Source organism: Propithecus coquereli, unplaced genomic scaffold, assembly GCF_000956105.1.
Source record: "Propithecus coquereli isolate 6110/MARCELLA unplaced genomic scaffold, Pcoq_1.0 Scaffold223, whole genome shotgun sequence".
NCBI classification, from domain to species: Eukaryota; Metazoa; Chordata; class Mammalia; order Primates; family Indriidae; genus Propithecus; species Propithecus coquereli.
In genome coordinates, this window is record NW_012147523.1 from 4,317,457 (window position 1) to 4,334,733 (window position 17,277).

The window sequence follows — 17,277 nt, forward strand, 5'->3', positions numbered from 1 at the left end:
AACTACAGGTGTGCACCACCATGCCTGGCTAACATTTTGTAGAGACGGGGTCTTTCTGTGTTGTGAGGCTGCTCTCAAACTCCTGGGCTCAAGTGATCCTCCTGCCTCAGCCTCCCAAAGTGCTGGGATTACAGGTGTAAACCACTGCACCCAGATTCTTTGGGCAATGATTGGTAAATGCTGTTTACAACTTGGCCATGCACTTGGCTATGATTATTTTCCTTTTCTGGAAAAATATTGTTTGCTTTATAGTTAATAATTGCCTTTTTAAAAATTTACCTCATAGCTATGAATTTGTCTTTAACTCAAACTGTCCATCTTTGCAATACAGACACATGAAGTATTCAATCACTTCACCTTTTTTTTTTCATTTTTAAAATTTTAGCAGTGGCAGGGGATGGACACACTTGAAGCTCCGACTTGGGGGGAGAAGGGGGGGCAAGGGCAACATACATAACCTAAACATCTGTACCCCCATAATATGCTGAAATAAAAAAAAGAATTTTAGCAGTGGGGTCTCGCTATGTTGCCCAGGCTGGACTGTGAACTCCTGGGCTCAAGGGAGCCTCCCACTTCAGCCTCTCAAGTAGCTAGGATTACAGGAACGCTCCACCATGGCCAGCACACTTCAGTTTCTTGAAGGTCTTTCTCCCAGCAGGGTCCAGGCACCGCTGGGTTCACGGCAAGCCCGTTGGGTTGGGATCGCAGGGACTTCACCTCACATTCATGCTGGATCCCTGCATTTCTCTTTAGTCTCCCCCACCAGCCCTGTTTTGTTGGAGCACATCCTCCAGTTGCTTCTGAGAAAGGGTACGTGAGAGATTACTTTTTTGAGAATTGACGTGTCTGAACATGTCTTCATTTTACCACTAGACTTGATGAACAGTCTGGGCATATGGTTCTCAGTTACAAAGCATTTTCCCCGCAGTTTAGCAGGCACAATCTTCCAACTTCTGATGCCACTCTGACGATTCTGAATCCTTTGTGCACTGGTTCTTTCTCTGTGGGAAGTTTCTCCTTGTCCTCAATGTTCTGAAATTTCATGAAGATGAATCTCAGGGTAGGTCTGATTTCACCCGTTGTGCTGGGTACTTGATGAGCCCTGTGGCTCTAGAAACACATCTCCTTCAGTTCTGAGAAATGTTTTTTTTTTTTTTTTAAGATCTTCTCCCCATTGTCTCTGTTCTCTCCTTCTCAAGTGCCTAAGTTAGGCTCCTAGGCTTTTTTTAAAAAATGAGGATTGTTTAATTAAAACAATTACACTTCTATTTTCTAATAGCTACTACTTTATAGTAAGAACTCTAATTCTTTGGAATTTAGTTTCTAATTGGGAAAACTAAAACTGTACATGAAGTCAAAAAGAAGAAATATATGTATGCAGAAAGACAACTAGGTACCTCAAATGGCTTATAAAAGAATAAACCCAGTTTTAATAGACTTTGAGTTCCTTTTGGTGATCTAAAATACTGATAAGTATGTCAAGGTAGAAGGAAAGAAACCAAACCCTTTGGAAACCCTCACTGTGTTACAGTAAAAGTATTTGCTTACCGCTAAATGATTTGCACACTTGAATAAATTTAACCAATATTAATTACAAATGAGCATAACTCAGTCCTAAATTGTTTTTCCCCTTTATGAGCCGTTTGAGGTATCCAGTTTTAGTTTTCCCAAGAGCTCTGTTGTTGTGTGAATTTTAAAATTGCATCTTGTTCTCTTTTCATGGAAGCTGTATTTCATCTAAGGATAGTCATGACAGCTTTTTTGGTTTTTTTAAGTTTTCTTCTGCCCGCATATTGTTTCCTCTCAGACGCTTTCTTCCGTTCATGTTTTTCATACTAAATTGCTTTTCTTACATGGTGATCGTTGGCTGTCTGCTCAAGTTTACGAATGGAGCTCTAATAAGTTGTTTGGGAAGTCCTGTGGCTATGGGTGGACTTAGTGGCTGAGGCCTTTCTAAGGCAGCCTGTTTCATTACGGGGCAGTACCTTTAAGTCTTTTATCCCAAGCTAGTCAGATGCCCTTGGGATTTCTCCCATGGTCTGCCTTCTGCCAGAAGAGTCCAAATCAGCCTGCCAGTGCCTGGGAGCATGGGGGGAAAGGCTGGCAGGGCCTCTACATCCAATATGGAAACTCCCGCCTACCCATCCTTGCAGAAGAGCAGCCTCCCTCTCTGCTGTGCCTGCTGTTCCAGGCCTCTGCAGGGGAACAGAGATGCAGCTGGCTGGCTGCACAGCTTGTCTAATGACAAGGTCCAACAGTCTGGTGCTTTAACAGTCTTTCAACTGATCCTCCATTTTTAGACCCATTTCATTGTCCCTTCCAGAAGTTCCTCATGCCAATTCCTCAGCCTGTGGGGGTTCTTTGACAATGAAAGCTGGGTCATTTCTCAGATTTCCCTACTGCTGACTTAGGATCCAGACTTCCTGGGTCCATTAATTGAGTCACAGTCCATCTGTTTTCCAGCATCCAGAACTGTATTACGGTCGACTCTTCTCTCTTCATCCTCAGGGGCTTATGCCATGAAAAAAACCCCCTTCTGTCATTGTACTGGGGATCTGGGAGCAAGTGGACCTAAATGTGTGTGTTCGATCTACCATGCACAGTTAAGCTAATGTTCAAATCTCTTAAACTATTAGCTTGAAACCAAAGAATCACATTGGTAATCAAGAGTTTTGGATCAAAAAACACTTTAACATGTACTGTCTTCTCTGAAGCTGATGACAACCCTGTAATGGTAAGATTATCCCTTATGTTCTATAGACAAACAAATCAAAAAATGGGAGGTTCACATACTTCAGCTAAAGCAAATTGACAGCATATGGGCCAAATCTGATGGCCTTACAAATTATCAGAACTTATTACAAATGTTAAAAATCAGACCATGCGTTAAAAAAATCCAATTTTCAGCAGCTCTTGAAAAACTGGAAAATGGGGCAACATTGGCCCAAACGTCCCACAGCGACAATCATTGAAAGCCAAATCATGGCCGCCCCTTTCAGATGGGGCCTGAGCCCTCCCAGTCACCCCAGCCTCCAGCCAGTTACCTCACTTCATTTTTTACCAGGAGACATTTAAATTCGAGACGAGAAAGAAAGAAACCACTTTATTTGGAAAGACAAAATGGAACTCAGTACATATGCCAAAATAAATCTGTAACACAGGCCACCTCTCTGGGTCCCACTGAGTCCACCTTGAGTAGGGTCCAGTGGTTACCTCAGAGACCAGAAATGTAAGCAAGAGGCAAAAATCCAAGCACAGATATGCATATTTTGTCTCCTTCCCCTCCCAACAAGCTGCATATACTTGTGTAAACATTTGTTGATTTGTAAAACATGTCTGCAAAAAAATGTGCTGGGATGAAAAGCAAAAAAAATCACTAAAACAGCCACAAAAGCAGTTTGCCTGGCTCGGTGCATCCAGGTTGCATTTGATGACAAATTCCCACAGTGCCTCAAGCGAGGGGGAGAACAGGGATGTTCAGAAGCACTGGGGTTTGGGAGCTTTTTCTCTTATTTCTTACATCCAGAAAGCCTGGCATTTCTTTGTTTATTTACTTATTTTCTTTCTCTCTTACTTATAGCAAAACTGAAAGGGTCATTCAACTCCAGTTCAAATTTTATTCCCAGGACCCGCTAACAGCAGCTCTCCAACACTAGCTCCAACGTAGCGTCAGCTAGCAGCGTCACTGTGGAATAGCCTACCTGGCAGAACCGGGTTTCTGTCAGTGAAATGAAGGTGCCAGATGAAAATTAGGAACCAGCTCTGCTAATCTCCTGGATTTACATCTGCTTCTTGCACTTGAATATGTCCTGGGTGTGTTTTTGTTTTGGGCATGCCCAGCATTTGTGGAAAACGATGATGCCCCAGCCAACTTTAGAAGGCACGAAATACGGTTTCGAAGGTGAAGTCAGTTCATCTGCTGGCTTGGAAGGATCTCGGCATCTTGCAAGTTACTTTTCTACTTCAAGCGTCCTTAAAGAAGCATTTGCTTAACCCTATATCCAGGCCATCTCAGCCTCCCAGAGGAGCAGACCAACTACTGACATTAAGGCCACATGGGTGGGTGGGAGGGAAATGGAACTGTGGGGCTGACAGTTCAAACCAATCCAGATAACGAATCATTAATTGCTTGGAGGAATCAGAGCCGCAAAAAGTTAAGTGCAATGACTAGGGCTGACTCTCCGTTTGTTCACTTGTTGAGTGCCTACTCTGTGCCAAGGCACTGTGTTTTTGAGCCCTGAAGGCCACAAAGTTGAGACAGTTCCTGCCCTCAGGACTTAATAAAGTAGCTCTCAGTCAACAGAGCAGGAGTTGACAAACTACAGCCCAAGAGGACCACCTGTTTTTGTGAATAAAGTTTTACTGGAACGCCAGCCACACTCATCCGTTTACGCATTGTCTATGGCTGCTTTTACACCACAACAGCAGGGTTGAGTAGCTGCAACAGAGGCCATGTGGCCTGCAAAACCTAAAATCTTTACTATCTGGCCCTTTACAAAAAAGTTTGCCAATTCCTACCAGAGAAGAAATGACATATAACTAAGAAATTAGACGGGAATACAAATTATTTGCATAATAATATCTCAGGAGGCTGGCTGAATTAACAATAAAAAGCATGAATAATATGAGGCTTGATTACTTTGAAAAGTCACAATAAAGTTCCTTGTTACATTTATCCTATGCAATTTAACTATATGCACTGGTTTAACATACACTCACATATCTTAACCAACTACTGATCTGGTACAGACACCAAAAGGCTGATCAGTTCCAACTTCTAAAGGAAAACTGGCTGTGATGAGTCCATATGAAGAAAACCAGGGATGCTGTCACTTACGGGTGGTCCAAGGGATTTTTCAAGGGTAATTTAGACTCTGCTTGATTTTTCCTTTAAGGGTACACTCTGGACTTTGGAACCTAATGCTTGCATAGGTTCATGACTCCACAGCACTCAACACTAAAGTGTTGAAAGGCCTGTTTTAATGAAAAGATAAGAATGGTTGACTGGGTGCAGTGGCTCACGCCTGTAATCCCAGCACTTTGGGAGGCCGAGGCAGAGGATTGCTTCAGGTCAAGAGCTTGAGAACAGCCTGGGAACACAGAGAGACCCCGTCTTTACAAAAAATTTTAAAAATTAGCCAAGCATGTGGCGCATGCCTGTAGTCCCAGCTAATCAGGAAGCTGAGGCAGGAGGATCACTGAGCTTGCAGTGAGCTATGATCATGCCACCGCTCTCTAGTGTGGGCAACAGAGTGAGAACCTGTCTCCAAAAAAAAAAGAAAAAAAAATTTGTATGTTATACACTGTTTTTCTATGTTTTGATTTTTAAACAAAGAAAGAAGAGGCTGCTTTAACATTTGGGGTTGATCAAAGCAGTTTGTTTTCTTTGCTATTTGAAACACCAAATGAAATCATACTAACATGAAATCTAAACTCTGTTTAAAGGAAAAGCTCATTAAATAAAGATAACCATAGCCTGGCCCTAGGGAAACCACTAGAAATAATGAATGTTTACAGTTCTTGCCCTCTCATTCTCAGACATCTCAGATAAAACCTCAACGGGCTACTTCTGAAAGCATAGTGCTGCAAATTACAAGAAAACCAACGTAGCTTCAAGCAGAAAATGCCAAGGACGGGGCTTGGGGAGCAGATACCACATAGGAACATCAGATGCTAAGAACACGTTGAGGAGCACTGTACAAGGGACACTTCAGTCACGTTGTGGATGCTGCCACTGAGATGCAGAGTACATGTCAGCTTGGAGGAGAGGCTCCAACATTCCAAGCCACTGTCCTTATGTGTAAAAGCTTTGAGGTGCACCCTCTTCCACTCTAGCGATACAGGAGTTGGAGGTAGTAAATGTGTGCATACAAAAGTCAAACCTGTTTTGTAAAGCCCACGATAGAGAGCATGCTTAAAAAATGGAATTTGGCTGTAGGCCAGAAAATCAGTAGCATTATGGGGGGAAAATAAACTAAAAGATTAGAAAACAGTCAGTAAGCGAGCCCTTCCCTGCAGCCAAAGGGGGTGTGGGTATTGTACAATCTCACATCCTCCGAAAAAGGCCATGCACACTTCCAAATGCTTCAAGAAAGAAGGCTTCGTGCTAAGTCACAACGATACGCATCCCCCGGGAAGTTAATGTGCAGCCCCTACACTCCCCTTCCTGATTTACAAAAGGCAGGGCTCTGGGGGCCTGAGATTTCACTCCAGCCTGAAAGGGCTGGTGAGCGGAGCCCTAACATTGGCCATCCAAGGCAAAAAGTACTTTCTTACATCTCGTGACAAAAAAAGGAAATACAAATAAAAATAGAACTTCAAAATGATGTCAGTTCATTAGGCTGCTTTTTCAATCCCCACTCCCCCAAAAATACTGCCCTAAGGGACAGCTGTAGTGTCTCTGCTAGTAGCAAAGACATTTTCGAGAGTCAAAAAATGAAATACAAAAAAAAGTTGATTTACAACACACTAAAAATGCTTCCCCCAAACTAAGTAAGTCTTTTTTTTGTTGTTCTCCTAGCCCTTTTGCTTGGGACTGGCAGTGATCCTCCTGGCAGTCACTCCTCCATCTGGGCCCAGGCCTCCTCCGCCTTCTCGTAGTACTGGTTGGCCAGCCGGCCCTTCATGGCCTCCATAGCTGCCTCTGCCGCCTGGGTGTACAAGTCCCCTGAAAGAGAGCAAAGTGGGGCACAAAGAGGTGATCTGCCTATTGTTTTTGCCGGCCCAGTGTCTCCTACCCCTCCTGGGAGTGCACCCTGAGGCTTCTTTAGGAACCCAAACTACCCCTCTTTTGCCCCTTCCCTCCTGCCAGGTGTTCTGGGTGGTGCTCTAAGGTGGGCATGTAATCAAGCCTGACCAATCAAAGCCGCCCCCCTTCCCCACCACCACAGGGATTGGTCCAGACTTAAGCATGGCCAATCAGAGGAAGCCATCTCAATGACCACAGTGATTGGTTTAGGGATGGGCCGGTGATTCAATTTGAGCCAATGGCAATCAGGTTGAGGACTTCCACTGAACTAACTGGGGATGTATGAAAATGGAAGAAATAGACTATAAACAGCTTCACCTCATCTCAGGACAGATTCTGCTACCAAGTGAATTCACTCAGAAGTTACAAAACTACTTTTGGTTTTCAGAGGTTTATGGATTTAGAAATTTTAAATAAGATTACAGATTTGCATTATTATTTTCTCATTTTTCATATGACTTCAAAAAAAAACTTTTTCAACTTAGCCTCATCCTACACCTGTGAAATCAAGAATTGAGTATGTTTATTATATATTATGGACTGAATGCCTGTGTCCCTCCGTCAGGCCCCCCCCCACGCACAAATTCAAATGTTGAGGCCCTAATGCACGATGAGACTGTATTTGGAGATAGGGCCTGTGTATTGGTCTGTTTTGTGTTGCTATAACAGAATACCACAGACGGGGTAATTGGTAATGAACAGAAATTTGGCTCACAGTTCTAGAAGATGGGAAATCCAAGAGCCTGGCAGCACCATCTGGCGAGGGCCTTAACGCTGCACCATCCCACAGCAGAAGGCAGAAGGGCCAGAGAGGGTGAGTACAAGTCAGCGAGAGGGGTCCGAATTCACTTTATAACAAAGCCACTATCACAATGACTGACCCCCTCCTGAGGTAAGTACATAATCCATTCATCAGGGTGGAGCCTTCATGGCTGAATCACCTGTTAAATCCATTATGGTGGTAATTAAATGTCAATGTGCCTTTTGGAGCGGACATGCAAACCATAGCAGCCTGTGAGGAGGTGATAAAAGTTAAATGAGGTCATAAGGTGAGGCCGTAATCACACCGGGCTAGGGCCCTTACAGAAAGAAGAGCCAGCAGTGCTTGCTGTCTGCACCTGCATCCAGAAAAAAGATCGCGTGAGCAAACAGTGAGAAAATCTCGCTGTCTAAAAACCAGAAACTGAATTGGCCAGCACCTTGATCTTGGACTTCCCAGTCTCTAGAACTGTGAGAAATAAATTTTTGTTGTTTAAGCCGCCTAGTCTATGGTATTTTGCTACAGCAGCCCAAGCAAACTAATACATTATGTAACAGAAAAAAATATATAACTTGTCCATCAACTGATGAATGGATAAACAAAATGTGGTATATCCAGACAATGGAATATTATTTGGCAATAAGAAGGAAAGAAGTTCTGATACGTGCTACAACATAGATGAATCCCGAAAACATTATTCTAAGTGAAAAAAGCCAGACACAGAAGGCCACATATTGTATCATCCCATTTATATGAAATGTCCAGAATAGGCAAATCCAAAGAGACAGAAAGAAGATTAGAGGTTGCCAAGGACAGGGGTGGGGGGCAATTGGGAGTAACTGCTAACTGGTACAGGGTTTCTTTTCGCGGTGATGGAAATGTTCTGGAATTATATAGTGGTGATGATTGCACAATACTGTGACTATACTAAAAACCCAACTATATACTTCAAGATGGTGAATTTTATGTTATGAAAATCTGAACTCAATTTTTAAAATTGCAAAACTCCCCCACAAAACCCTAATATATAACCATTAAAATAAAAATGTTCATCTTCATGTGAGCTCCATAAAGCCCCCTCCTGGGGAAGAGACTCACCCCAGGGGCAGGTCTGTCAGGCCCTACCTGATCTCTGTGGGTCCTTCTCCAGTCCGCAGCCGCCCGTGAACAGCATCTCAGCCTCCCTGGCCAGCAGCGTGTACCGGGGCTCATCTTGCATCCCGTCGTACTCGCCACCCTCGTCGCAGTCCGTCCTCTCCAGCGCAGCATTGTACCAGTGCAGGGCCTCCACCCAGTCTTGGCATCTTGCCAGGAGATGAGAGGGAAAGGGGAGGTTACCATGGCAATGGGGCGGGAGGGAGAAGGGCCACTCAGCAGGAGGCGAAGTCAGGGATCCCAGCAGGGCCACCACTTATGGTTCACAGCCCATCATACCCAAGACCACCACATCTAAGGGACACCTTCCTATTGTAGATTTATATACTTATTAAGAGAGCAGTCAAGTGGCTCTCCTTAACAAAATCAGTATATTATAACGATTTCCCAACAGACGGAAGTAGAGTGCCTTGAGGAAGGGAGCCATTTTTCCAGTTTGCACAAAAGCACCTATGAGCTACCATCAGCAGTGTCCTGGGCGAGCTGCCCTCTGACTTGGGTAGAAAGCGGTGCACACAGTTCCCTCTGCAGAGGCCTCCAGGGCCGTCTGCGCTGATGGCAATCATTCAGCCCCCTTTCCTGCCCAACCTGTGCTGGCCGGCTCTGGCTCTCCTGCAGCACGACGTACAGCTTACCCTGGAATAGCCGACTCCCCCCTTCCAGCTGTGTCCCCCTACCTCATCCTTCTCCCACTGTAGCCCACGTATGGCTACCACACCCCTAAGGGCATACACAGGTTCCTGCCAAACCACACAACACAGACTACAGAGCTAACAGGGCAGCGTGCTCTTTTCCTTTGGGTGTAACCCATGTGAGTAACTATTTACAGTATGTCAGGAAAGAGCAAAGAGAGAGACCCAGATAAGAAGCTCTATAGTTCTCATGAAACGTTCCAGGAGCAGCAGCTCTAATGACTCGCTGTCTTCTCCTCGTGGCCACGGCCTCCTCTGAGGCCTATCTGACCCGGTCTGCCCTCCATACCAGCTCCTGTTCGTCACCCTCTGCGCCAGGCTTGCAGGGTCGCCTCCTATTTCCCAAACGTGCCAGCTCCTACCTGCTCCTTGGCCGTTCCAACTGCTGTTCCCTCACCTTGGAACATTCTTCCCCTAATTCTTTCCACACCTGGCTCCTTGCTGCTGTTGGATGTGTATTCCTTCCAAAACTCATGCTGAGATTTGATTGCCAGTGTGACGGTATTAGGATGAGGGACATTTGAGAGCTGATTGGGCTCTGAGGGCTCTGCTCTCATGAATGGCTTCATGCTGTTATGGGGGGGTGGGTTCATCATCAAAGGGTGAGCTCGGCCCCCTATGACTTTTCTCTCTCTTCGCCTCCCTCTCACCCTCTTCTCCCTCCACCATGTGATGACACAGCCGGAAGGCCCTTGCCAGATGCCGGCACCTTGCTTTTGCACTTCCCAGCCTCCAGAACTGTGAGCCAGTAAGTTTCTGTTTATGATACATTACCCAGTCTCAGGTACTGTTTTATAGCAGCACAAAACCAAGACACTTCTCACCCCTCCAGAGTCAGCTCACATAGCACCTACCTCTTCAGAACCCTCTGTCCCCAAACACCCTGTTTCTTACAACAATTATCGCAATCTTCAATGCTCCTTGTTCACTTGTTTCTTATGGTCTCCCCTGACTAGCATGTAAGCCCCAAGAAGGCAGGGGCCTTAGTCTGTTTTGTTAACGGCTAGAATCCCCAGGGCCTGGCAAACAGCACAGGCTCAAATATCTGCTGAATGAATAAATGCAAACCAGTGGCTGGCTGGGATGGTTTTCAGGAGATAACCTTGACTCCACTTTATGTTTTTAAAAAATGGAAATCATTTGAAAATTATCAGTGACATGCTCAACAAACTTGAGTTTTAAAACTGGCTGGAAGTCACTAGACTAGATGACTTTACTCCTTTCTGTTCTGATCCTCCCCATCTTAAAGGACAAAGCAGAATTGCCCCGAAAACATTAAATGGGAAAGGGCCTAATCTCTCCCTGCCCACCCCCACCAACGCTATCCCAGGGATAAAGTGCCCACCCTGCCTTGGAATTTCCAATGTCTTTTCCTTTCCCTATTAGATGGCAACTTCAGAGAGCCAAAACCCTTAAATGCAAATTTGGGCCCTGCCTTACCCATAGCTGGCCCCTAATTAACGCTCCCTGAATGGAAGAGGCTGGACCTGCTTGGAATAAGGACGAAGAATTAAAAAAAAAAAAAAAATGACTACAGCAGAAGCTATAAAAGAATATTTTGATAGATTTAACTACATAAATATTAAAAACAGGTGTGTCCCCAAACCCAATAAACAAAGGTCATTATGTGATGCCTGTGCCCTCACCCCATCTATGGTGGTCATCTGTGAAAAACACCTTTTTAAAGAGAAACGTATGCCAAAGGGTTAATGGCCTTAATATGTAAATAAAAAACCCATCACCTTGAATAAAACTAAAAAGTAGAAAAATGCAGGAAGAGAAAGCACACATAGCAAAGACTTTTTAAGGACCACAGATGCAAATATTCAACGCCCAGCTCCAGCTACCCCCACGCATGCGGTGCTTCCCCATTACACTTAATGGGCACCATATGTATACACTGGTGTTTGACCTGATACGATCCTGTCAGGTCTTTTTTTGCTTACTTCCTCTCCATGCCAGTAGACAGTACACTGGGTGAGGGATGAGAAGACCTAAGTTTTGACCCTGCCAGGTACCAGGTATTTGACCAGGGGCAAGTCTCCTCACTTCTCGGAACTACAGTTTAGTTATCCATAAAATGAGGCCCAAAATACCTGCCCTGTCTGTGTCAAAGAGATGTGTTGGTTCATTCATTCACACAACTACCGAGCCAGGCTCTGTGCTAGACAGTGGGACCACAGCAATATAGGAGACCCGATGTTTGTTTTTGATGAAATGAAATCACACGATGAAGTGTTACCAAATATAAGGGAGCATTACTGTTACATAGTACGTGTCTCATAAATGTTGAGACTGCATGATATGTAACATAGGCAGGATGTTGTGTGTCCAGAACTGTTTGACCCTGGGAGCTTGAAATGATAGAGCCACAGTCCTGACTTTCCTTCGAAACCCACGAGGGAGGCTGAGACCTTGACACCAGAGAGGAGGGAACCGCCACGCTGCTCCGACCCTGGAGGTTTAGACGATGAAGGTGCCAATCCCACTCCCTTCCAGAAAGCCTCGGGAGGCTCCTGAGGACGGGGTAGGGGTAGCTAAGTTCCAATGGGCACCACAGAGGGTGAGCAAAGCATCCCATGAGGAGTTCAATTCCCTTAAACAACCTCTGCCTTTGGACTTCTTGGACCTTCTACTGGCCAAGCCAAGTCCCTGAAATGAAGCTTTGCCATCCACTGCAGGAACCAGTCCTGGCATTTCAGCCTGATGGATAATGAAAAGGGTTGACACCTACAGAGCCGCGGCCTTCAGGAGTCTCGAAGCCATTCGGGAAAACTCACCCTGCAGCTTGCCTCCTTCTACCCGCTTCCTCTTAGAAGTGAAAAATAACACAAATAAAAATAAAAGTAGGAAAAGCCAATTAAATCAGCCATAATCCTGACACCTAGGGGCAACCACTCTGACCTTGATGCTGCACATCATCTCAGATTTTTTCTTGCATATACTGGCCAGAATGGCTGCCGTGTATCTCACGCTTTATATGCCAGGCACCGTGAGAGTCACAGGCAACATCTCATTTGCCCCTTGCACAACGGCCCCAAGACACAGGTGTTATAACTACTCCCAGCTTGCGAAATGAAGAAATTGAGGCCAAGGAGGTAAAATAACTTGCCCAATGTCACTGGACTGGTAATGGGGAACCAAGACTGGAACCGAGGTGTGTCCTAACACTGGAAGGCAGCGTCCGCCCGCAGCCCCGATTCCCACCAGCTCCACCTGAGTGACAGCTGCAGTACCTGTCTGGGCTGAGGTTCTGGCCGGTGTCAAAAGCTCGTGCCACCAGGATCATGGACTGTCTGTCGCCAGCTTCAGCTGCCTTCAGTAAGTAATCGAATCCTTTTGTTTTATTCTCTTCCGTCTCCTGTCGATTTAAACCAAAGAGGGAGAAAGCAAAGCAAATGAAGTTTGCGTTACAGGAGGCTGCCAAGATCTCACTAGTCAATCTCCTCCCTGTTTCTTGAGTTATTTTGAGAGCTCTAGGCTGGGCTGCTGAAGCAGTAAACGTCAGCCATTTTTAGTATGTTCACAGAACTGTGTAACCGTCATCATGATCAATTCCAGAATACTTGTACCAATCCAAAAAGAAATTCCATACACTTTAACTATCAATCTCCCCTCACCCCTGCTCTCCCCAGCCAGCTCAGTGCTAGTCTACTAGGCAGAGACTAGTCTATTTCCTGTCTCCATGGATTGCCTGTTCTGGACATTTCCTGTAAATGGAATCATACACATGTGATCCTTTGCGACTGGCTTCTTTCACTTAGCACGACTCTTTCAAGGTTCATCTATGTTGTAGCATGTATCAGTATTTCATTTCTTTTTATGATCAAATGGAAGTCCGTTGTGTGGTCAAATCACATTTTGTTTATCCATTCATCCACTGATGGACGTTTAGGCTGTTTCCACTTTTTAGTTATTATGAATAATGCTGCTATGAACATTCGTGTGCAAGATTTTGTGTGGATGTATGTTTTTATTCTTTGGGTACATGGCTATGAGTGGAATTGCTGGGTCACATGTGCCTCTACGTGTAGCCTTTTGAGGAGTTGCCTGCCTGCTTTCCACAGTGCTTAAACCTTTGCACATTCCCCCAGCAGTGTAGGAGAGTTCCTGTCTCCACTCTGGTCCCCTGCGGACCACTCCACAGCAGCTAGAGAGATGCTTTTATTTTTTAGAGAGAGGGTCTTGCTCTGTCACCCAGGCTGGAATACAGTGGCGGCATCATAGTTCACTGCAGCCTTGAACCTGGGCTCGAATGTCCCTCCTGCCTCAACCTCCCAAGTAGCTGGGACTACAGGCATGTGCCACCATGCCTGGCTAATATTTTTTTTTTTTTTTAAAGTAGAGACAGGGTCTCACTATGTTGCCCAGACTGGCCTTAAATGATCCTCCTTCCTCGACCTTCCAAAATGCTAGGATGCCAGGCTGGAACATCTAGCCAGAAAGATGCTCTTAAAACCTAAGTCAGGCCACATTACTCTCTTAAAACTGTTCCGTTAGCTTCTTACCTGGCTCAGAGACAAATCTAAAACTTTCATAGTGGCCTATGAAAGTGCTCTTCTTAACCTTCAAGCTTCCAGAAGTGTGGCAAGGACTACCAGTTACCCCCATGTCCACTCTCATTCTCCCCTGCCATGTTTTCGCTGGGCACAAGGCTGACCAGCTAATGACTACATTTCCCAGGCTCCCTTGCAGCCAGAGCCTGTGGCCTAACATAAGAGGCCTATCCAGTCACTCTTGATCACATTCCCCATCATATTTTCTCCTCCCTTGCACTTTAGAACAATGCTTGGCGCAAGAAGTGTTCAATAAAGGTTAGCTATTTTTAATTCTATTGGAAATGTTTTTATTTGTTAATTATTATCTGTATTACATCGTAACCCATCTGAAATGGTTTCTCCATGAGGGCAGGGACCTTGTCTATCTTACTACTGTGAACAAGAACCTAGGACAGTGCCCAGATGCTCAAAATGCAGGTACCTGAATGAATGAATGTCTTAGTAAGACAACAGAAAAAGGCCCAAAGAGTGGGGGTGCTGGGGGAAGTGGGAGGGGGGCTTCCAGAGCGCACAGTGGCCTCTCAGGGCACGTGGTGATCACTTTCCTTGCTAAGCCACGGCCTGGCCCGAACACAGCTCACGTCCTTCCTGCCTGCCTTGCCCTAACCACACTGCTCTATGCAGCCACACTCTTGCTAGGGGAAGCTGCCAGAGTCTGTCCCCTAGAGAAAGGCCCTTGGAACACCTATAGATGAGGAAGCTGAACTTGCTTCTTAATCCCTTTATGAAGTTGCTGGGGTGCAGCTGGTGTAAATAGTGTGGGATTGCAAGGAGGGTTAGAAAGTCTCAGAGAGATGGGATCACCTGCGGTCCTGGTCCCCACCACTCCTTTATTCTGTCCTCAGACACTTCTGAGCTGTCTTCTCTGTGCCAGGCTCTGCGGTAAAAGCTCGCAAAGACCGAATGCAGCAGTGTGCCAGAGCCGCGTGCGCAGGTTCACAACAGATTTAAATTTTCAGGGATTTGGCAAGCCAGTTGTAAAACACGGCCATTATTAAAAATTATATCATATAAATTATGTTTCTGAGATAACGTAATTATGAGATGACTTATATTAAATGAATTATATTAAAAACCAAGGTAATAGGGCTGGGTGCAGTGGCTCACGCCTGTAGTCCTAGCTCTCTGGGCGGCTGAGGCAAGTGGATCGTTTGAGCTCAGGAGTTCAAGACCAGACTGAGCAAGAGCGAGACCCCGTCTCTACCAAAAATAGAAAGAAATTAATTGGACAGTTAAAAACATATAGAAAAAATTAGCCGGGCATGGTGGCGCATGCCTGTAGTCCCAGCTACTCGGGAGGCTGAGGCAGTAGGACTGCTTGAACCCAGGAGTTTGAGGTTGCTGTGAGCTAGGCTGGCACTCTAGACAGGGAAACAGAGTGAGACTCTGTCTCAAAAAAAAAAAACAGAAAGAAAAACCAAGGTAATAAATACTCAAAACTCATCACTTCCTCCTTATTTTTACTATGTTTTACTATTATCTATGTTCTTGAGATTATTTACATCTATCGCAGGGTTTCTCAACCTTGGCACTAGAGACAGTTTGGACCAGACAAATTCTACGTCGTGGAGGGCTGTCCTGTGTTGTGTGTGATGTTTAACAGAATCCCCACTCTCTACCCCCCAGATGCCAGTAGCACCTCACTATCTGTGACAATCAAATGTCTCTAGACCTTGCTAAATGTCCCCTGCGGAAGGAGAAGGCAAAATCCCTGGCGAAGAACTACCGGTTGAGAACCACCAGTCACTGCACGTGTACGACGGAAACACCAGATAACGATGCGCCACTGCGCATTCTTCCCAGCTCCGTGTTCAGTGACGTCACCCTGGTAACTTGAAATTGGCGGGGGTAGGAGCACTTACCCCACAGAGAGCAGATGCTGCTGCAAATCAAGGGTTGATTTATTGTTTTGCCAATTATCTAAACTTAAGAAAGGATGGAAAACACGAATCTGCTGATGAAACTTACAAGTGGGTCACGTTTGTGGCTATTCTATTGTGACTACCACAGCAAATCGAAGAAATACTCCTCCAGTATTTAAAACTATGATCCGATTCAGGAAGGAAGTTGCTCATATCAGTGGCAAATGAAGTTCCGGTTCTAACATATCTCACTTTCATCTTACTCGTTTATGTCAGACTACAGTCTTCATCAGTCGTAACCATAGGTTGGCTATGGATACAAGAGTTTGAAAAAATCAGTGAAGTTCACTGTGAAAATCAATTGACTATACAAAATTTATAATAAAGAGTACTTTTTATTGTTATTTGTAAACTGAATGCTACATATTATTATTATTATTTTTTTTTTTTTTTTTGAGACATGGTCTCACTCTCCCCTAGCTAGAAAGTGCCGTGGCGTCAGCCTCGCTCCCAGCAACCTCAAACTCCCGGGCTCAAGCGATCCTCCTGCCTCAGCCTCCCAAGCAGCTGGGACTACAGGCGCAGCCACCGCGCCAAGCTAATTTTTAAATTTTTTGTAGAGATGAGATCTTGCTATGCTGCCCAAGCTGGTCTCGAACTCCTGGCCTCAAGCAATTCTCCCGCCTCGAAGTGCTCGGATTATAGGCGTGAGCCGCCATGCCCAGCCAGTTTCAACTAACTTTGAAGGGCCTGCCCCCAAACCAACGGCCAGGCCATTTCTGTGCGCTGCATAAACCTCTAGCAGGGGAGGCAGGTAAATGAATGACCAATAGGAACGGAGGCAGGCGAGTGACGGGTTAACCAGGCCTCCCCCACCCTCACCTTCACGGAGACATCGGCCAGGATGTGGTGGGGCAGCTGTGAGTACATGAGCCCCAGGCCCACGATGGCCTCCAGCTCGCCCAGGTCGGCCGCGTGCTCCAGATGGAAGACGGCCGACTCGCGGTCCCACTCTTCGTCCTTCTCGCAGAAGCGCCCGCCCTCGTGGTAGCGCACCATGGCCAGATGGACCTGCCACACAGACTGCGGTGTTGGCCCGGCTGTCTGGGAGGCCGAAGCTGCACCCCAGGGCCGCCCAGCCAAGCCTGCGGGAGGAAGCGATTAGCGGAGGAGAGGCGTGAGCTGGGGGCCTCCGGGTTAGTGCAGAGGGGGCTCTGAGATGGGCATGGAGGATACCTTCCCCAAAATGGACTTCCCGATTTTCTTTTCAAGGTCCAGAGCATTAAGCCTTTGCACTTCCAGGGCCACGGCCGAAGCCCTCGGCAGGTGGAGGCGGGAGGAGTTGAGGAGATTCCACTTCTCTACACAGACCTGAAGGGAGAGAACCGGCCATAGAAGCGCGGGGCTGGGCTGGGCACTTCGTCACGGCTGTCGGCAGCCCCCACTGCACAGGAGCCTGGCTGGTAAGCGAGGAAGCGAACCCTCACGGTGTCATAATTTT

The 17,277-nt window shown here is 46.0% G+C and overlaps 1 protein-coding gene across 2 annotated transcripts in view; it reads right to left on the reverse strand.

The window, feature by feature from the left end:
- Nucleotides 1-5,307: 5,307 nt before the first annotated feature.
- The window catches only part of EEF2K (eukaryotic elongation factor 2 kinase), a 57,722-nt gene continuing 45,752 nt past the window's right edge, over nt 5,308-17,277 (reverse strand). For both annotated transcript variants that reach the window (XM_012645023.1, XM_012645022.1), the window contains 5 exons: nt 17,013-17,147; nt 16,659-16,847; nt 12,592-12,716; nt 8,634-8,812; nt 5,308-6,667 (listed from right to left, as the gene is read on the reverse strand). In XM_012645023.1, the coding sequence (XP_012500477.1) occupies nt 6,558-6,667; nt 8,634-8,812; nt 12,592-12,716; nt 16,659-16,847; nt 17,013-17,147 (738 nt within the window). In that variant the 3' untranslated portion in view covers nt 5,308-6,557. The remainder of the gene's footprint in view (nt 6,668-8,633; nt 8,813-12,591; nt 12,717-16,658; nt 16,848-17,012; nt 17,148-17,277) is intronic.